Source organism: Hyposmocoma kahamanoa, unplaced genomic scaffold (genome assembly GCF_003589595.1).
Source record: "Hyposmocoma kahamanoa isolate Upper Pololo Valley unplaced genomic scaffold, ASM358959v1 73985, whole genome shotgun sequence".
Lineage (NCBI taxonomy): Eukaryota > Metazoa > Arthropoda > Insecta > Lepidoptera > Cosmopterigidae > Hyposmocoma > Hyposmocoma kahamanoa.
In genome coordinates, this window is record NW_020653882.1 from 1 (window position 1) to 20,663 (window position 20,663).

Below are 20,663 nucleotides of genomic sequence, written 5' to 3' on the forward strand. Positions count from 1 at the left end.
GTTTATTTGAAAAGAGCAATCCCTAGAGTTTCTTGCTCGTTCTTCTTAGGGAGGTCAGCGTAGTGAACGAGCAGTAGCTTAAATGTGACGTTTTCAAGTATAAATTTATTTTACCTACGAATTAAATAATCTTTGACTTTGACTTCATACGTTAATATAGCAATGTGTAATTTGTTATTTATTATACGACCTCGTCAAGTACATTCTGTCTGGTTTGGTGATGATTACAAAGGAACAAAGCAGACAAAATTTACTTGGCACTACTTTGGCACTCGAGTTCTAGTAATTCTCCAGTTTGAGACCTGGTAATTGGTAGCTGTCTAGCACATTATTCTTAATTTCTAATATTTCAATAACCGAGTTTTATTATACATTCTTTTGCTGTCTGTAAAATTTTATTTTTCCATGTAATCATCAATTATAAATTGCTGCCGTGGCCGTACGGTTAGGCTGGCCTATCACGGAGAGATCTCGAGTTCGGTACCTGAGTCGGGAGAAATATTTGTACGGCCTACATTTATTTCTCTCTTAAGTTTGGATATAATTTGTGGTTGTCTATGTGTGTCCATTGCACTCGCGATATAGGATTTCCCTAGTGCGGGGCTATGAGTGTGTGCGTTATTGTTTGTTTATTGTTTATTGATTGTACACTCTAGAATTCATGCCTCGTTAGTAAACGTAATGTCTGTAATAACATAAAAATTTACGATTCAGTCACGTAATACCTATAGGATTTTAAATCAGCTATAGACAGAGTACTCGTACCTCTATTAATGTGAACTTTTGAGTAAATACAAAAATTGGTTACTCTTAGAAGTACTAATCTTACAAAATGAATTTCAGCTATAATTATAAAGTAAGATATATGTATGCAAAGGGCAATGATAATTTATTTATGATATTTGTTCATTAGAAACTTGGTTATGATTGTTCCTTTTTACATAGTTTTATCGCTTTAGGCTCAACTCACACTGGCGCAGAGTCGAAGCGTCGCGTCGTGTTCTGTTTTTCAACTACACCGCCTGGCGACGCGCGTCGACGCTTGCATTAGTGCGCCGGGATCATAGTGTGGTCGCTGTCTGACGCCTCACTGCGCCCAAGTAACGCGCGGCGACGTGGGTCGACGCTCGATTCCATATTCGCATAACACAAATCTGTACCCTAATAATAGGAAAATAGAGATGAATATGCTATAGGCGAAAAAAATGACGCGTCGCGACGCTTCGACTCTGCGCCAGTGTGAGTTGAGCCTTAGGGTATACAGGGTGTAATCGTTAAGTGTGTCCAGGCGATTATTACATAAATATAAGAGATATCAAAAAACTTTAAACTGATATCGAAAGTAGTCACCTAATGAGTAAATCGACATCAAAAACTCTTTTTAAATAAAACTAGAAGTATCCAAAATCTTAACATTAAACGCGCCCATAGATTTAATATGATATTCTTAGAGAGAGGAGAGAGAGGAAGAGGGAACAATAAGTTAACAGATAATAAAATTGCTATAAATAAAGTAATAAACTTTTAATTGGATAACAATATAATGGCATAGTCAATTATTTGGTCAAGTGTGTCTATAGAAATGAATAAAATTGATCAATTTTTTTTTAGTGCTGTTCGACTCAGTTTCGTGTAAAAATCATTTACACATACAATTACTATTACACACAAACAATTATGAGACGAAAAAAATCGCGATAACAGAAGTTGGTCTAATTTAATAAAAATTTTTTTTTCATACTTTCATTTAGTATACAAGTTATAGGTACCTACTTTAAGTTTTAATTGCTCGATACTGCGTTTAAAGAGTAAAAAAAGGAATCCAAAAACGTTTTTAAATTTAGCCGACGTAGCGTTAATGCTACTTTATTTAATTCAAGAAAATAATAAAAAGCTTTATATAATAATAGCATATTTCCGCTTCTGTGGTTCAAACTGATTCAATTTCGTCCGGTGTAATGTTGGTTGTTGTTGTTGAAGGTACATCAACGGCGAGCGTGAAATTTGTTTCATAAAATGGCCGGATGGCAGCTACCCTACTTCACGGACAGACTATTGGTGAGTTAGAACAAGTATCCCGTTTCAAAAGTCAGTGTTTTTCTACTCCTGTATTTTAATCCGTGAATTATAATTTAATAAACATGCCACAAAGGCGTTCTTTTTAGTTTTGAAACAAAATTTTATTGTCTATTCTATTGTACTCGCTACTGAACTGAAAAATTTTATAATTCTGTAACTGAATATAATGAGATTCAAAAAAGAACGTCTTAGTTTTGCTAATTAATACATTAAATATGACACCACTCGAACGCTCTACTGCCTCCTAATTGGTTAAAATATTCACTTCTACTACATTTCTACTCAATCTCCTTAGTTATTTTTTATTTAGTAGCGTTTGCTTGGCTTTCGTTTGTGTTTGTTGTGTGTATTGTTAACAAAATATATATTAAGTATTGGTTGTGTTTAATTATTTTAATTTAATCGTAGAAAAAGTATTTCACACAATCATTACTTAATCTAGTATTGATTACTTACCTAAACACGGTGCTCGACTTATGCAACGATTAAGAAACCTCATTATGCACCGACTGCTTCTTAGGGTCGTATTCCAGAACTCTACTCAATGCTCAAGTCAGGATTTGAGCAGACTTGAGTATGATTTCTAGTGCTTTGAATCATACTCAAATCCTGACTTGAGCATTGGAGTAGAGTTCTAGAATATGACACTTAGAGTAAATTAATTTAATGTTTACACTGAAATGCGTTTTTTTGCAAACATCCCTTTATGTTCATAAAGTGCGCACAAAAAGCAGAGTTATCATTTACTTTACCTTACTCTGCTTTCAGCCACAGTTTTCTGATTTAAATTTTCACAAGGTCAAAACTAGATATTAATATTATGCATGATATTAGTTCTGCACTGCAAGGACGATACGGGTGTTAGTCCATTAAAAACCCGCTACATAGGAGCGTAATATATGATACAGATGATTAACGTTAATACACTTTCACAGTTATGAAATGTCAAGTTAACATTATTATCTTATCATGAGAGAGAGCGGCATCCTTGATGCGCTGAATGCGTGACAATGGTAACGGCATCAGGAATATCATTGCTGGCAGAGTCCAGGATTCATTCCTAGATCACTTAGACAAACTTCATGTGTACCCTAAACCCCAGTACATATAATTAATACCAATCATATCATAGTAATTACTAATATTAGTGTGTAAGTTTTTCTTTGTTTTACTAACCAATATGAATGAATAGTGCGAAATAAAGTATTTGAATTTAATGAATTGAAATTCAGTTGCATTCCGTTGTTCCACGGTAATGTAAATTGGGTTTTTATAATATAGTTTCTTTGTTATTCCTCTGACTAGTGACGACCGCTGATAATACGTTTTGTGACATTATTATGAGAATTTTCTAATACTCTCCCTTTTTGTATTCAGCTACAACATAATATTTCTGGGAGTGACGTACGTGGTACCGATGTTAGTGATGGTGTGGGCGTACGTGCGGATGAGTGCAGCTTTACGCGGGCGCGCCATCGGCGAGTGCACTCATCATCAGATGCAGGTCGTCAGAGCTAAACGGAAGGTGAGAGTGTTTTATCTCAATGAAGTATATAAGTATATGCAACTTTTGTCTACTTTGCTATTTCTACTTCTGTCTGCTTTATTCAAAATAAATTTTAATGTTTGCAGTAAATTATGGTTACAATATTAATTAATACAGATAGAAATTAAACTATGCTGTAGACAACGAATACCGAGTATTACATTTAAATAGTAATAATATAGGCTACTGGTTTTAAAGTCTGCACATGAATTCATTCATAGATGTAGGCTTATCATAGAAAATGAAATGCGTTAATGAATCATGTATATACAGGATGGAAATTTTTAATGCCACCTGGAGGGAAAGTACTCTAAATACTGGAGATATTAGTACATTATGATATAAGTGCGGTAATTTTCACAGCGCACGTATGTCATACGACGTTTTATAACATATTTGCGAGGAAATAAATAAGACTGTGACTTTCTTAAACGAATAAATCTTTAATTACTTGTTAAAACAGTTATAGAAATTTGAACAATTTTTAAAAGTTATTGTTACGTTCCCAGTTGGCATTTTTAATGTTGTGAAGTTATTATTATTACTTACAATCTCCCCAGTCTCTCTCTCACTCTCTTGAGTGAAAGTAGGAGAAACGAGACCACAGAGTTCTGCAGTCGGTGGCGGCGGTGGAGGCGGTTGCGGCTGCGACGACGATGGTGGAATGTACGCGTGTGTGCTCGTAGATGGTTGAAAGTCAACACTTGACTCCAAATTTATGTTCCTTGTAATGCGAGAGCTAATTTCTTCTTTATTTCTTATCGAGTCTTCTATGTATCCTTCGGGTACATTTCTTGACCGCCATCCTCCGTGGCGTTTTAGTGTCAATAAGTCCGCACCTGAATCGGCGAGCAATGTAGCCGAGGACCTTCTGAAACTGTGCCCTGTGTATTCAAGTGCTTGAGGCAAATTTAAGAAAGTGGCAATTTCTTTCGGCATTGCTCCCAATTTATTAATGGCAATGGGTTGGTTAGTGCATTTTCCATTTTGGTAATTTTGAAAAAATCTGTTGGAATTAGCTTTTGTTGAACGAAGTGCTTCGTATTTCTTCACTACGTCGTAAAAAGGCCCCTGTATTGTGAACGACCTTGGAATTTAATTTTTTGTGTTTTTGACCTGGACTAGAAGAACCCGCCCATGGTTCTCGACGTCATTAGTTGTTATGTTTGCCGACTCTTGACGTCTACATGCACCATTTATACCGAATATTAATACAACCTGAAAAGAGATAAAAAGAACGTATAAACACCTATATTGTAAAGAAATACGAAAGTGAAAGAAATTAATAACAATAATTTAGTTTCAACTGACCTTAATAATATCGCCAAATATCGCCAATCCGGAGCTTCTTTTAGGAACTTCTTGATATTGTCAGCCGAAAATACTTTCGACTTTTTACTTACATGGCCATCTGAGCGTCTTTTTAGAAATGCTATCAAGTTGGAGTATGACTTGATATCAATACCATGGTTTGTTTTCATAGTGCTTTTTAGCATTGAATAGTAGCACCACAATGAGCTTGACTTATATTTTTGAGAAAGTTCCATGAAATAGGCTAAAAACACATTTTCTGAAAATGAATTTGCATCTTTGCTTGTTTTCCATATGATGATATTTTGATACGCTTGTAAGTATCTATCGGTCGATTTTTCAGGTAAGAGGCTTAGAGTAGCCATTTTCGCTGCGTTTAAGACTTGTGGCGGTGTCAAATTAATAAATTCATCACTACTTGACGACATTTTCAAATAAAAACAATACAGCGAAAAGAAAAAGCGCGCGAAGTAATTTTTACTTGTCCACAAATTAGCCATGCGCGCGCATCAACGTTTTTTTTTTAGGCAAAGGTATAAAAATAGCCAGTATTACTAATAAAGTAAATTAATATTTTTGTGTTTTTGTAACAAATAAATGGTTGTAATTTATTGTCAAAGTTAATGAAATGAAAGAATTAAATGTTTATTTACTATATTTTATCTCCCAAAGTTAATTTTATTCATAAAATATTGACCACTTTTCTAACATAAAAACTCTTTGCAAAGATTTAAAAAAGTATCGTTCATTTTTAGACGGAGCATCTTAAAGATTCGCTCTGGACCTTTTGGAGGGAAAAGTGTCGTTTTTATTTTGACTTTCAATTATTTTGTGCAATCTAGTTTAAAGTGGAATAGGATAGTGCTATTGTGCCTTAATCGAAGATTAAAACGCTAAATTATACGAATCTCGAACTAAAATACCCGTATCGGCCCGTTTTAAGGAATCCCGAGTCAATCCAAGCACGCCGCCTCAAATTGCCTATCCTCTTTGTGGCGGCCATATTTACAGAAACATAATTAAACTTCATGTTTAGGCTGATGGCTTTGCCAATGCCTTAATAAAAAAAGAAAAAAATATTACGGAGCATCTTAAAAAACCGTGCATGTTACTTTATTAAAAAAAAAAACTCGTGCGTTTTACATTACAATAACGCACTTATGCGTTTTACATTACAATAACGCACAAGTGCGTAATGAAATACATTACGATATTGAAATTGGTGTGATTTCAGCCACTTTACGAGCAAATATGTTATAATTTTTTTTACTTAAAGGAAACATACTTTTATTTTTTAAAAGAAATAAAACTGCATTCATAGATTTTCGAAAATTTCTAGCAACACGCGGGAATCGAACCCGCTTTAATCTGAAAAAAAATGCACCCTGCACTTTTATTGCATCGATCGATAGGGTTAATTATAAGAATAAAATCTCTCTCACAAAAATTGGTTAATAAAATGAAAAAAATGGTAATCTAACTAATTAGTTGCTCGAAATGAGCTCCATTTTCTTGGATACACAAATTTAATCTTTTAACGAATTCATTTTGAGTAACTTTTATTAACATGTTGTGATGAATTGTATTACAAATCGTATTCTGAACCTCAGCCTTCAACTCGTTTACACTTGCATAGGATTTAAGGTAAATAAATAAATATCAAAAAAAATAATAAAAATCAAGTAAGATTCTCTTACAACGTTTTGGTGCGGAATTATAAGAAATATGGTTGTGTAAGTCCACGTGTACGAAGGTCATTTGAACACTGTCAAGTACCTGGAAATATTGGATCTCTTAAGAAATGATTTAAATTTATCCGAGGAAGAGCGAAATCGAATAATTCTGCAGCAAGATTTCCAGCCCGTAACAGCAGAGTCACTACTGCCTACATTAGTAACCATTTTAATACGTGGATTAGTACAAACGGCACAATCAGATGGCCTGCGAGATCACCAGATCTCACCCCTTTAGATTTTTTTGTGGGGATAGTTAAAAATCAAATTTACCTTAAATCCTATGCGAGTGTAAACGAGTTGAAGGCTGAAGTTCAGAATACGATTTGTAATACAATTCATCACAACACGTTATTAAAAGTTACTCAAAATGAATTCGTTAAAAGATTAAATTTGTGTATCCAAGAAAATGGAGCTCATTTCGAGAATCTAACTTAGATTACCATTTTTTCGTTTTATTAAAATACGTTAAGGTTTCATGGTTTTTTTCATTTAACTAACCAATTTTGTGAGAGAGATTTTATTCTTATAATTAACCCTATCGATCGATGCAATAAAAGCACAGGGTGCATTTTTTTCAGATTAAAGCAGGTTCGATACCCGCGTGTTGCTAGAAATTTTCGAAAATCTATGAATGCACTTTTATTTCTTTTGAAAAATAAAGGAATGTTTCCTTTAAGTAAATATTTCTATCTCCAGTATTTAGAGTACTTTCCCTCCAGGTGGCATTACAAATTTTCACCCTGTATATTATCGTGGGCGGTAAGAGGACGCATTGTCAGGAGGAATCATTTAATTCAAATGAAATCAATGTTCACCTTAAAATTAATACAATTTTATTTACAAAATTTTTGTTAAATTTAAATTTCTTTAATTTTTTTTATAAAATTGTGTACGCTATAGGAATACAGCTACGTGCCGAATGGCAGAGTTACAGTGCACAAACAAGTAACTAAATTACTTTCGCTGGGAGCAGGAGCTCTGTCTTGAGTCGTGTCATGAGATCGACTCCTCGTATTTTTGTTTTTTGACATAGACACTTTGTAGTTGGCCGCCGATGGCCTTGACTGCGCCACTGGATAAAAGGGCCAGATAAAGGCTCTTAACCCATTAAAAATAAGCTAAACTACAAACTAAGTAGCGGGCCTATTGGCGCTTAAATGGGCACGAAGCTCGGCTCAGGGCGCTATTGGGGATTCCGCCAGAACGGCGTGCTTTAGGAGTTCATCTACTAGTGTACGTGTTAAAATGGGGGGGTTCTACAACTTCACCGGCGAGGACGGTTGTGTGTGTGGAGGTGGACTGATTAGCGATGTGGTTGGCCTTTATAGTGGCGATAGTGACAGGGTCATTGAAGACTTCCCTTGGTCGACGAGTCTTACGAACGCGGTGGTGGTTGTCCCTGAGGGGGACGTAGTTGGAAGCAGCCACCACGAGGGGATTGGGATGGTGTGGAGCAGAGTCGTTAGTCGTAGGCGAGAAGTATTTTCTCGCTACCTGTTTCATGAATTGGGCTATTGTGGGGAGCCGTAAATCTGTGTGGAGGTTAGCGTTGCGCAGGTAACACGGGACACCCGTCGCATTGCGCATGAATCTGTTTTGAATAGTCTGTAGGTGGTGGATGAGGGCCGGATTCGCTTGTGCGTATACGACACTGGCGTAAGTCATAATTGGGCGAATGCAAGTCGTAAATAATCTCACCTTATTGCGAAAGGAGAGTTTACTATGCTTGTTGGGAAGAGGGTGAAGGCGCCTCATGACAAAGTAGGTGCCACAGCGGACGGTTTTCACGTGTAGTAGCACACCTCGTATATCACGTGTGGGGTTTTATATACTCGCCCGGATTTGCCCCTTCCGAGCTCCCAACTCCTGACAACTCTTTCTGATGGCGCAAGGAAATGCGCCACACGTTTACTTACTTCTAATAATAAAGGACCTCAAAGCTAATACAAATTGAGTGTTAAAATAATCAAGTATTATATAGTAATTATTGTTTACAAATTGCAATGTATTTCAGTATTTTAAAAACATAACAATTTGTACATGTTGTATTTAAACTAATAACTAGTCTAACCGATAAAGTTATCTGATTCAATTTGTAAGTAGCTATCCAGTCGGACCAAATGAATTTTTCCAAGTGTTCAATCTTTGTTATTAAGAATAATTATAATAGCTATTAAATCATCTCTAATAATCAGAAAAAACATATAATAATGTTAGTCAAAATGTTACACATTACAAGATAATAATAGTACGTAAAAAACAATCACATTTTATTACAATGACGTTTTGTAGAGACAACTGTCTCCTGTCTCGACATATATATACGAGTACAATGCAATAAATGCTTCAAGGACATTGTATTTATAAATTCAATTTAAATTCGTACTGCGCATTGTACTTGTAATACAGTTGTACTAAAGAAACAATCTTAACCCCCAGTGAACCTGCCATATTGAGCTCGGAGCTTTGCTAGCTACTAAATTGGTTGTGTATCTGAAGTTAAACGAAACTGTTCGCAAATTATGCAATAAAAAACTGAGTTTGCAATTAAACTAACAGAAGTTGTCAATATTCCATTGAAATTAATGAGAACATGTCTGCCAGTATCATATATTCGATTGAAAAGCGTTCTCCGCGCTCGAAGAAAAAATTACGCAGTAGAATTTTGTTTGCAACTCATTAAATTCCTTTCTAATTTACACTCGACAACCAATATAGAGCATTACAATGTATATGCATTAAATATTGGTACAGAGAACGTACCCGAGCGCTTGTAGTTAGTTTAGTGACTATCGAGTTCTGGTTTTCGCGAACGTTACGCAATGACCATGGAACCTGTAAAGTACCCGAAACGTTAGTTTCGAAAAATAGTTTCATTTCCTGAATTAGTGACTGTTTACACGTCATTCCGGAGAGAATTCTTAAACTGTAAGTACGTACTCTATGTACCACCAAATGTTATTTTCGTCAATAAACATTATCATTATTATTATTAATTCTGTGGGAAAACTCTGCAAAATTTGCTATATTAGTAACAAATTTACTTTGCGTTTCGAAAATAACCGCCTTTGAACAAATTAGATATGCAGATTTTTCTGAATCTGCACGTAGAGTACACCTGTGCTGCACGTTTGATTCTGGACTCCCTTAAGAATTGTTCGTGTCAGTGCTCAATGTAAGTAGTTTTCACTGTAGCGTTCACACGTTGTCGTGCTGCCTCTCCCGATTCGTAGAAGCGTGGTGTATTTGAATTATTGAATAACTTTCTAAAATAAGTTGCGCCTTGTTTTTGAGAAGTTTCTATTAATTTGTTTACCTTGTCGTAATTTTGCGCTACACCACTTGTTTTGTGTCGGTTACTTCTAAAAGTTATGTAACTCTAGGGTTGGGCCATTATTATTGGTTAATCCTAGAAATATTAGTGTTACAACGACGTGAGTTTAAAAAAATAATTATACAGTAGGATATTATGTATGCAAGGGGCAATAATTTTTTATTTATGGTGTTTGGTCATTACGAAGTCGATTATGATTGTTCCCTTTACATAGTTTATCGTTTTAGTAACAATTTAGTAATTAATAATGTAGTAGCAATAGAGCTCCTTGTGAGTTCGTTTGAGGAAGTATTGCCACGTTACCTTCTGCTGACAGGCTGTAATGTGAGTATTACTGCGTTCTGGTTTTGAAGGATAAGGGAAAAACAAGTACATGGGACTTGCCAACCTATGTCTCAGGATGCAGTGCCCCGCAGATCTTTGCAATTTAAAGTCCTGAGTGACTGACTGCAATTGTTATGGACAGGCGTGCAGCTTACCACCAGTTGCACGACTTGTTTATCCCCCCACTTGCTATCATAAAAAAGAAATAGATAGTGTCGCAATACCATAAAATAATAAATAATACTACGATAAAATGTATTTTATACTCTGGAAAATATTTTATATTCACTAGGAATACACAAGGTAAAAGACTATTAAGTATACCTTGTATAAATATTGGATAAATAGTAAGTGCTGCTTCTTATAATACAACATGAAATAAAATCAGGGTTGATAAATTTACTTACCTGTTTACAATTCTGCAAAAAAATTGGAAGAATACTGCAATTAGAACAGAAATTTGAGGATAACAAAAACTTTATAGGAGTAATCATACATTATCTTGTAGACCTCGAGTGGTTATGTACGTGCTTATGAAAACCATTATTAATCTACAGTTCTGAGTAGACAAACTAATCTCACAAGTAATATCTTTTGTCCGTCCGTCCGTCTGTAGATGACATTCCTTTACTCGCTCGTTAAAGCAGCTATTGTCATGCAATTTAATGTGAATGCGCGTTCTCCAAAAATAAAAATAAAGCTTCGCTGTCCAAGCTGTTTTCGCCCCATCTTACACTTTTATGCTCTATGAAACACAAACATAAAATACACATAACTAGTGAAAATGATATAAGTAGCATTTTTTATAGATCACACAAAAGTTTCTAAAGTTAAAGTAACTCTTATACATACGTAATAAAATAGGAACAGAATGTGTTTAAACTTATTACATAACAACTACGTAACCCTACCAATGACGTTACCGGCTTTAATTTATTAATACCAGCCAGTACTAAATTATCTATTTACCTCCACCATCGTGGTGCCTGGTGCGTTTAAATTTACTACTTTAAAACCTGGCTAAAATGATACAAAATGTACGTACACTTTCTTGTAAGTTGCGGTTTTTTTGATGATTATATTCTAAAATTAAGTCATTAGCTAGGAGAGCGCATTTTGACAAGTTATAAACAATAATGTCGCCTTACTTTCTCAAACTCGTAACTTAAAGCACAAAGTTACTGAAATGCAAAAAATGGATTATATATACAACCTTTGCAGGCTGAGTTCACTTCACATTTCCTTCATATTCACACACTGGCTTTTACCTATTCTTAAAGTAATGCATCCAAGTTTTGCCGTCTCCTGAATATTCACTCTTTATAAGATACGAGTTTAAGTAAGTAAGGCGTCGTATGTTGAACCTATTATATAAAGTTCCATATCGCGTGGGTACCTTTTCGCCTTCGTTATTTAAGTTTTCATAGACAATTATCATATAGTAACTCAGTGATAAGTTGTGAACCTTCTTCGACGTGCAGATTTCATCACGATGTTTTCCTTCACCGAAAAACTCATGGTAAACTTCAAATTAAATTTCGCACATAAATTCCGAGAAAGTCAGAGGCGTCTGCTTGAGAGGCGGTAGGTCAAATAATTAGGCTACCAAGGCTTCACATTATATTAACTTGACATGAACTTGAAATGGGAATTCCATTTTCCGTATTTTGTTCATGACGTATACGAGTATACGTAATTATTAGCTATCTTATCTACGTTCTTCACAATAGAGTGGGTATCGAATATTTTCATGTGCTGTCTATCAATACCTCTAAGGTGAATACATTCAATTTGGAGAAAATCTCCAAGCTTCATTCACCTGGTAAATCCGTTTGTCTAATCACTATAAGTCTACAGGAGCTTCTGCTACGTTTTATGTTTTAGAATTTAGTTTGGGATCTATAATATAATAATAATAAATAATTTATTTTCTCCCAACATGTACATTATGTAGTCTAGGTACTATAACAAACATAGACGTAAGGCTGGGAGGCAGGAGTAAATTTGGTCAGACCTGTGCTATGAGTCTCCTGACCTCTATCACCCGATTACATTATAAATACCAGTTTTTAATTGATGATCGATGATATAGAGATGACAAAAATAAAACAGAAACAAAAGAAGTAAAAAGAAACAGCATATTTGAATAGGTGTGTCTGGGTGTGTGTGTATGTTGTGTGTATTCGTGCGTGGGCGTGCGTGCATCAGTATACGTGTATGAAAGTGAAACAACTGTTCTTGCATTCCCTTCTTGTTTTGACGTAGATATGACACAGTTTGTTTGTTATATGTATGATATATATTATATAAGGATGATAAATATGTATATATATATATCTATATATATATGATATAATTTTATTACAATACCTTTGATCTAACGGTACTTATTATTCACATATTACGCAAGCACTTTGACGTCTATAGATAAAATTAATGTAATAATGATTGACGATTGTACATTATGCATTAGTGCTACGTCAGAAATTAACATCACATTGTAGTTCCCTCGTGTGGATGTTGCCGAAACTTAATATTTCCGGCGAAATTATCGTTCTAGAAGATACGCCAGGCATGAACAATAAAATAAAACCTTGGGACTGAAAATAACGCAGTATAAAAGTATAATTTGTTTCAAAAACAATGATTTCATATTAAAAACGTTACCATCGTCCTTTGTTCATGTGACGTTGAAGCAACCATTAATAAATTCCTTACACATGACCATCACATAGAATTTATTCTATTCGACATCATTGCGCACCGTTAAATCATTTTATAACGAGGTGTCATGTAATATTAAGTGAATGGGAGTCCCGATTGGACACGAATCGAAATCCAATTCCATTTCAACAGCGTTAAAGAGATCTATACAGACGCTCTATTTGAAGGTTTTTTGAGAGTAGCTTCATGAAATAAGAAGGCTTCGACTTGAGAGAGAATGCTGGAAATAAAATCTGAATAAAAAGGAGTGTGGTTTCTATTGGAGGTACTTGGAAAAACGTACAACTAAGTTACCTCGCTTTTATTTGTAGAAACTGGTAGACCGAATCCTAACTGAGCAAATTCATAGGGACACGTACAGCTAAAATAAAGTGCCGACTGACGTGGGATATGGTGCTCTACAATGTTAGAACTCTTTGATTTAAGCCTTTTCAAGCATTGCCTCTATGGATTTGGTATTTTATTTAAGTCTAGAAGGTAGTCGTTTGTTGGGATCAAATTTATTCATTTAGGACACGTTGCAACTTATATCAAATAGAATAGTTCCGTAATGGCCTCTGTTTTAAATTTGTTAGTGACAATTTGGTAATGAAAGTTCAGCAGATTCTAATTTCTTTTGTTATATATAAGGCAAATTTTTTTATCTGGTATTATATTTAAGATTGATATAAATTATATTATAAAAACGATGTAATAACGACTGCAGCCTGTAATATCCTCTTATCGTTTTGTAGAACAGATAATATTTTGTGCATGGATTTAAAATTTTATTGAACTGCCTCCGTCTGACACACGAAGGTCCCGGGTTCAATTCCCGGGCCGGGAGAAATGTTTGTTCGACCTACATTTATTTCACTCGTGGGTGTAATTTGTGGTTGTCTATGTGTGTGTCCATGACACCCGCGATACATGGTTTCCCTAGTGCGGGGCTATGAGTCTGTGCGTTATTTATTGATATAGTTATAACTCTGTGTCGCTTACGATATTAATGGTCGAAAGCCTAAAAGCTCCTGCTTGATGTGGTCTTGGCTTTGGAGATATTGTCCATTTTTTAAAGTAGCTAATTAATATTCTCTTTCATACAGGTGGTACGAATGTTTGTTCTGGTGGTGATGGTATTCGCACTATGCTGGTTGCCATACCATGCGTACTTTGTGCTGGTATACCACCACCAGTCATTGGCGTCGGAGCCGTTCGCGCAGCACATTTACCTAGCCTTTTATTGGCTAGCCATGGCTAACGCCATGTTCAACCCTCTCATCTACTATTGGATGAGTAATAAGTAAGTACGCTGAAAGTGTGTTTTTTGCAGTATTCAACAACAAGAACCCGTATAGTTGCGTCATATCCTTTCGACCGTCCGCACTTTTTTGCCCCGGTTAAGATGATATTTGCTGTTTTTGGGTTAACAATATACCCACACCAACAGTCAACGCAAAAACAGGAATAAAGAAATTTAATTGGAGACCCTCCCCTACAACGAAAGGCGACCTAAATCATTTTTTTCGCTCTGTATTGTGATGGCTATCGTAAGATAGGTCTTTTTTAAATATAGTTAAACAATGCTTAGTAGATATCTAAGATTGAGGATCTAGGATTGAGTACAGACCTTTCAGTCTCGAGTAATTCCTTCCCTCTTCAATTTGTAACTAATGCAATAAAACGTAATTATTAATAACAAATTTCGAATTATTTAACGGTCTCCGTGGCCGAACAGTTGCCATGCTGTCTGCCACGCAGAGGTCCCGGGTTCGATTCTCGGACCCAAAGAAATTATTATTATGGCCTACCTTTATTTCTCACGTGAGTTGTCGTTACACAAAGAGAAATTCCTTCGATCTTATGTGACAAATTGCCCTAGATTAGCAAAACAGCCACACGATCGTGTACTGATAGATCGAAGGAATCTGTCTTTGTGTTCGATCTTTGTTATTAATAAATTATAACAAACTAGTGGAGTAATTTCACAAAAGGTAAATGAATATCAATGTTGTAATAGAAACATCATAATATTCATTAATAATCAATATATGAAACGTAGTTCTTAATTAATACTTTGAGTAAAGAATATAATCAAATCTGTACTGTAAATAGTAACTATACCATAAAAACATAATTAATAAAGTGGTAATAAGCAAAAGTGGAAGTTTTAATGTACTAATACAGTCGAAACAGATTAATTGGTATCTTGCAGAAGATGTGAAGGATTAGTGCAGAACCTTATTGTATTTGATTTTTTAAAACACAGAATAGGTACCAAAAATTAATTTAAGTGAATATTCATAAAGCACGCAAAATGTGCACTCAGATGTTAAGGATACCAGCCCGTTACCATTTTCGTAAAGCAGAAGAATGATGTCATCATTATTATAGCATTGTGAGAAATATTTTAAATACTGAGTAAAATAAGAAACGAACACAGATTGATAAAAAATTCACTGTTTCGACTCGACGCGAGGGCACAAATCCTTACTACCAAGCAGTTTTAACCGAGATTTCTTTATTGGAAAAAAAAGGATAAGAATCTCATTTCTTTCCGGAAACATATGAACTTGTATCTCTATTTGCATTATGTATCCTCCATAATATTGTTGAAGTCAACCATATTAAAATTCCGCAGAGTTAACGTAAAAATTTTGCAAATTTATAACACTACTGAAGCCACTTTGTTATTGATTAGCATTTTCATGAGATAAATATTTATGATAATTTCGTGTTCGCAAACTTTCCAGACCGGCAAAATGATAGTGACGGAGTGAAGATATTTGTGTTTTCCATCCGTTACTCTCATCTCTGGACTGTATTCGCACTTTCCATCAGGCGCGGTGCAGTCATTTTGCCGAGTCACAATAAAAAAAAAAAAAAGTTAAATTAACGTTGTATATACAACAACTTAATTGGTGACTCTGAAGTCCCATTAATACTTACTGTTACAATTTTTTTACAATTACAGAAGTGCGGGTATCCGAAAACAGTATTTAATACGGCCTACACTCGTTGAACGTACCACACTAAGTAACCTAAGCCAGAGTGTTAAGCAATCTGAAATATTCTGTATTATATTCTATTCCATGTTAGAAGATCTTGACCTATCGGTAACTGCTTCCCGCTGGGAGATTATTATAAGATCGACCAATTTATAAGTAATAAGAGTAGAGGCAGAAGCCTATGCCTTCCTACTACTAGTTTTAATGACATGGTATCATTAATTTCATTTATTTTGCGGTTATGCTAGAGAGTAGAGACGTGTCACTATACTTACTTACTTATCCTAGTGCAGCAACGCAAAGCTGATGTTGGCCTAAACAACTAGGAGACGCTATTCAAATCTATTCTGCATCTTTAAGGTTGCACAGACCTATTCAGATATAAATTTATCCATCTTGATGCTTGTGTTTAGACTACGTTTTTGTTTACTTAAAAACTATTTTAACAGGTTCCGGATCTACTTTCGGATAGTCCTGTGTTGGTGCAGGTCGGCTACGACCACTACGCCCAATGATTTGAAGAAAGAGCTCAAACATAACAAGTCCTTTTCCGGTAAGACAATGTTAGTTGGCACATATTCTTATTAATAAAAATGGTTGTTTATTTTTGTAATGTCAGAATGCAAAACACTTTTCCTTTTGGTTTTCGATGAAAGTAACCCCACTGCTAGGTACCTACAGATCTCATGTATGAGATACGTCTAATTCGAACGAGAAACGAAATAGAATACGCTATTTATTTGGTATACGGAAAGTTTGACCTAAGTTTTTGCGCACGATTCACACCCACGGGCACCTAAAGGATATTACCTACATAGAAGTACACCGGTACCTAAAGGATAACCTACGTAGAAGTACACGGGTACCGAAAGGATATATACCTACGACGTCAATGTGACAAAAGTTTTTGGAAAAGTCTTACACCCGTCTAGTGCAGATCACTTGGAACTATTTATGATATCTCACTTCACACAATGGAGTCGAGAGCACCTACGATACAGGTACTTCTTCCTTTTTTCCCTGTACATCAGTGATATACCGCAATATCAGTATATACGTGTGGCGCACTATAAGTTTCCGGAATGAATAAGAAAAATACTTCTCAAAATATTCTCCGTTAGCGTTAATGAACCAATTTTGAAAAGATTTATGCCACTCCTCCGTGACAATCTCTGAAACAAATTTTTCATACTCTTCGACAGTCTCTTCAGGTGATGAAAATCGTTGACCGCGTAACTGGTTTTATTTTTTGGAAATAAATAAAAGTCACAAGGTGCCAGGTCGGGACTGTGCGCGTGATGGCTCATAAGGTCAACGTTGTTCACCTTCAAAAATTCATTTGTCTGTCTGGCCGTATGAGAACTGGCATTATCGTGGTGCAAGATGTTACGGCGTTTACGGTTATTTTTACGAAGTTTGTCAATATCTTCCGGCAAACAAATGGTCGTGTACCAATCACGGTACAACGATTCTCCAAAGCAACAGTAGCCATGTGTCCAGTTTTATTAGAAAAAGAAGCAATCATCCGCTTAGAGGCACTTTGCACGCGCGCAACTGCACAGTTTTTTCACTTCCAAATGTTTGTGTAGTATTGATTGTATTTGATTCATGCCTATGCCTAAAGATGCCCGACTCTCATGGTATGTCACATGCCTGTCTGTTTTGGTCATACGGTGCACAGCATCGATGTTTTTGTTGTTCACAGCAGTGGACGGGCGACCATCACGAAATTCGTCAATGACATTCACACGACCACACGACACGATTATTTGAATTCTGCAAACCAGCTATAAATAGTCGTCTTGCATGGTGCTTCATCGCCAAAAGCTGTTTGAAGCCGAGTGAAGCTCCGATGAGCTATTAAATTACACTTAAAGTCGTAGAAACTCATACTACGAAAATGTTCACGAGTTAAGTCCATGGTGATGTGGACAACCAATTTCTAAAATGACGCCACAATGTAAAAAAAGTGACAATCAGATGAAGCAAACTGTATTCCACAGCCAAAGAGTTCCATTTTTATATGTTGTAATGACTTTTTAAATATTGTTTATGTAGGTGGCCCATTCCGGAAACTTACAGTGCGCCCTATGTACATCGTGCCCTGTTTGTTGATGGCCATCCGGTATTCGGCTTTTCGCCATCACACGCCAAGGCTAATGGTTTAAAAAATGACGAATCGAGGCCTATCCCGACAAAACGCAGCGGTTTTCTTCACTTGAAGTAACGTGTCCAGCCGTAAGGTCTCACCCCTATCTAAATAAAATCTCATCCCTATCTCACCCTTGGACCGCCAAAGTACAATGGCAAACACCCATAGAAATTTTTGTTGACATAATTTGTTCTTAGGAAATGAAACTATTTTTCCGTATTTAAATCGCGTATATTTGTTTTTTCAAACAAACCGACGTTTCGGGCCCTTTACAGGTCCAATACACGATTTCAATCCGGAAAAATAGTTTCATTTCCTTTGTGTAAAAACTCGATATAGGTAATTTGTTCTGTTTATGAAAAATATGTGAAAGTATAGAGATGAAATTCCTGAAGAAATTTTGTTTTGGGTTTACTATTCTGAGAAGTCTCGAATTAAAGATATTCCGGTTTGAAGTTTTTGAAGGTTATGTGGTAAGTAATTGAATAAAATATATTCCGTGTATTATTATATCAAAATAAACTACAGAAGCTTCAAACAGCGGTAATGAATGTTGCCGTGGGTTTATAAAGTGACGAAAATTCAAAAGAAATTATTTTTACACTGGCATGGACAAAACGCATAAAGTTAAGCCATAACAAAAAACTGAGTTAATTATACATACCACAGACTATTGCATTGGTAACTCGGACACAATTTTTTTTGTGAAACATGCCATCTTTCCTCGATTCAGGGAACTTTTTTGCCAGTTTTATTATTTTCTCGCATGACGTTTTGGAGAAGGAATTATCTATTTTGTAATGAAAAGTTAAACTCTTATTACAAAGTCGGTCGAATCCATACATTTGAAATTACGTGAACTAACTTAATGTGGACCATATCCATACGTAGGTACTAAGATTCTTTTTTGTCGACTAGATGTCGCTCAATGTTAAGGAACTAAGAAACTGACAGTTGTAGATATCTGTCCGGTAACATACTAATTAGCCAATAGTTTCTTATAAATATGATTTATATTTCCGGACTAAGATAGGCCGCTATTTTAATTTGAAAAACCTAATGAATTTATTTTATGCACACTTGTAATTAAGACATTTGAAGACGCTAACGAATTCTTTTCACTATGATTTTGCCATTGTTCTTTCTTTGGAAAATACGGTTAAATATATCTAAGTTACACACGACAGAAATCTCTCATTCAAAACATACATCCAACTGTTCCTTTCCCATAACCCTCAACATGTTTGGCCAGACACAGTGGAAACTATACATATTTTGTACATGTCAATTTCTATACAATCTTTGTTTTCACAAATAAATTAATTAGGAATGATGTTCATCACCGCTTCCGCTTTGTAATGATCCGCCTCCATTCCCTCCTTATAATCAATACGATGTGGCGCACGGTCGGATTCGGACCTGCTCCACTACAGAGTAAGAATTATAATAATTCGCAACCAACGCGGCAATAGCCGCTGCGCGTAATTGATTTTGAGTTCCCAGCAGCTCATAGATGAACTGTTGACGTTCATTAGACACGCCGTCGACTCTATGGATGAGGTCAGCATCGTGCGGGTCTGGAAATCAAATTTCAAGGAAGAGCAGACTAGCAGTGGCAAGGCACTACTTTTCCGCATGCTTGGCAAGGCTGAGCAGATGCCACCTCGCTGGAGGGATGGAGGAGCGAAGAATCTCCAGGACATTATCACGTTGTTAAGGGAGACCGACCCAGACAACGTGCCTGTTTCGTGGCGAAGAAGCTGCACAAGCTGCTGAACGACATTACGTCCCTAAAATCGAGGCTTGCTGAGGTTCATTGTAAATTGGAGGCGTCGGATAACTCCATCAGTGAGTTGCGTGCCCAAGTTGAGTTACTGAGTAATGCGGTTTCGATAGTCTATCGGATGTTTTGAGTCGGCTTATACGTCACCGATCACTGTCACCGCGTGCGTTTTCCCACGTCCCGCACCTCACTTCACCTCATTTTTCCTCTCCAGTGGTGACGTTACGCGTAACCACGTCAATGTGATTACGCTGTTGTAGCCGCTGCTAACCGATTCACTGATCCACAACCACAACCCAGGCAGTTAACAATAAAGGGGAAGAAAAAAAAACGGGTACTCATATCTGGAGCTGTGTCGTCAATACCATCGAGAAGAGTTGACCAGTGCGACGAGAACGATTTCAAGAGGGTGGAAAATTCAAATTCAAAATAATCTTTATTTCATAGGTAAGCATTATTACACTTGAAATCGTCACAATGGTTAAACTCTACCGCTCATTCGTAAGGCAGATTCCCCTGAGAAGAATGAGCAAGAAACTCTAGGGGTTGCTCTTTGTAAATAACATTTACAATATTATTTTTTTGATTTGGAACATCAGAGATCAAGACTACCTCCATGAGCTAAACGGGTTACTACCATGGATTTTTGTCATCCAAGTACGCAGAAGTTGTATAATAACCTTTACT

The 20,663-nt window shown here is 36.0% G+C and overlaps 1 protein-coding gene across 1 annotated transcript; it reads left to right on the forward strand.

Moving 5' to 3' along the window:
- Positions 1 to 1,980: 1,980 nt before the first annotated feature.
- LOC113232342 (tachykinin-like peptides receptor 86C) lies at positions 1,981 to 20,003 on the forward strand (the record flags this gene model as incomplete). The annotated part of the gene is made up of 5 exons (XM_026467018.1): positions 1,981 to 2,058; positions 3,457 to 3,604; positions 14,140 to 14,336; positions 16,491 to 16,594; positions 19,963 to 20,003. Coding segments are annotated over 5 exons (568 nt in total), but the record flags the coding sequence as incomplete, so codon positions are not given.
- Between the last annotated feature and the right edge of the window lie 660 nt (positions 20,004 to 20,663).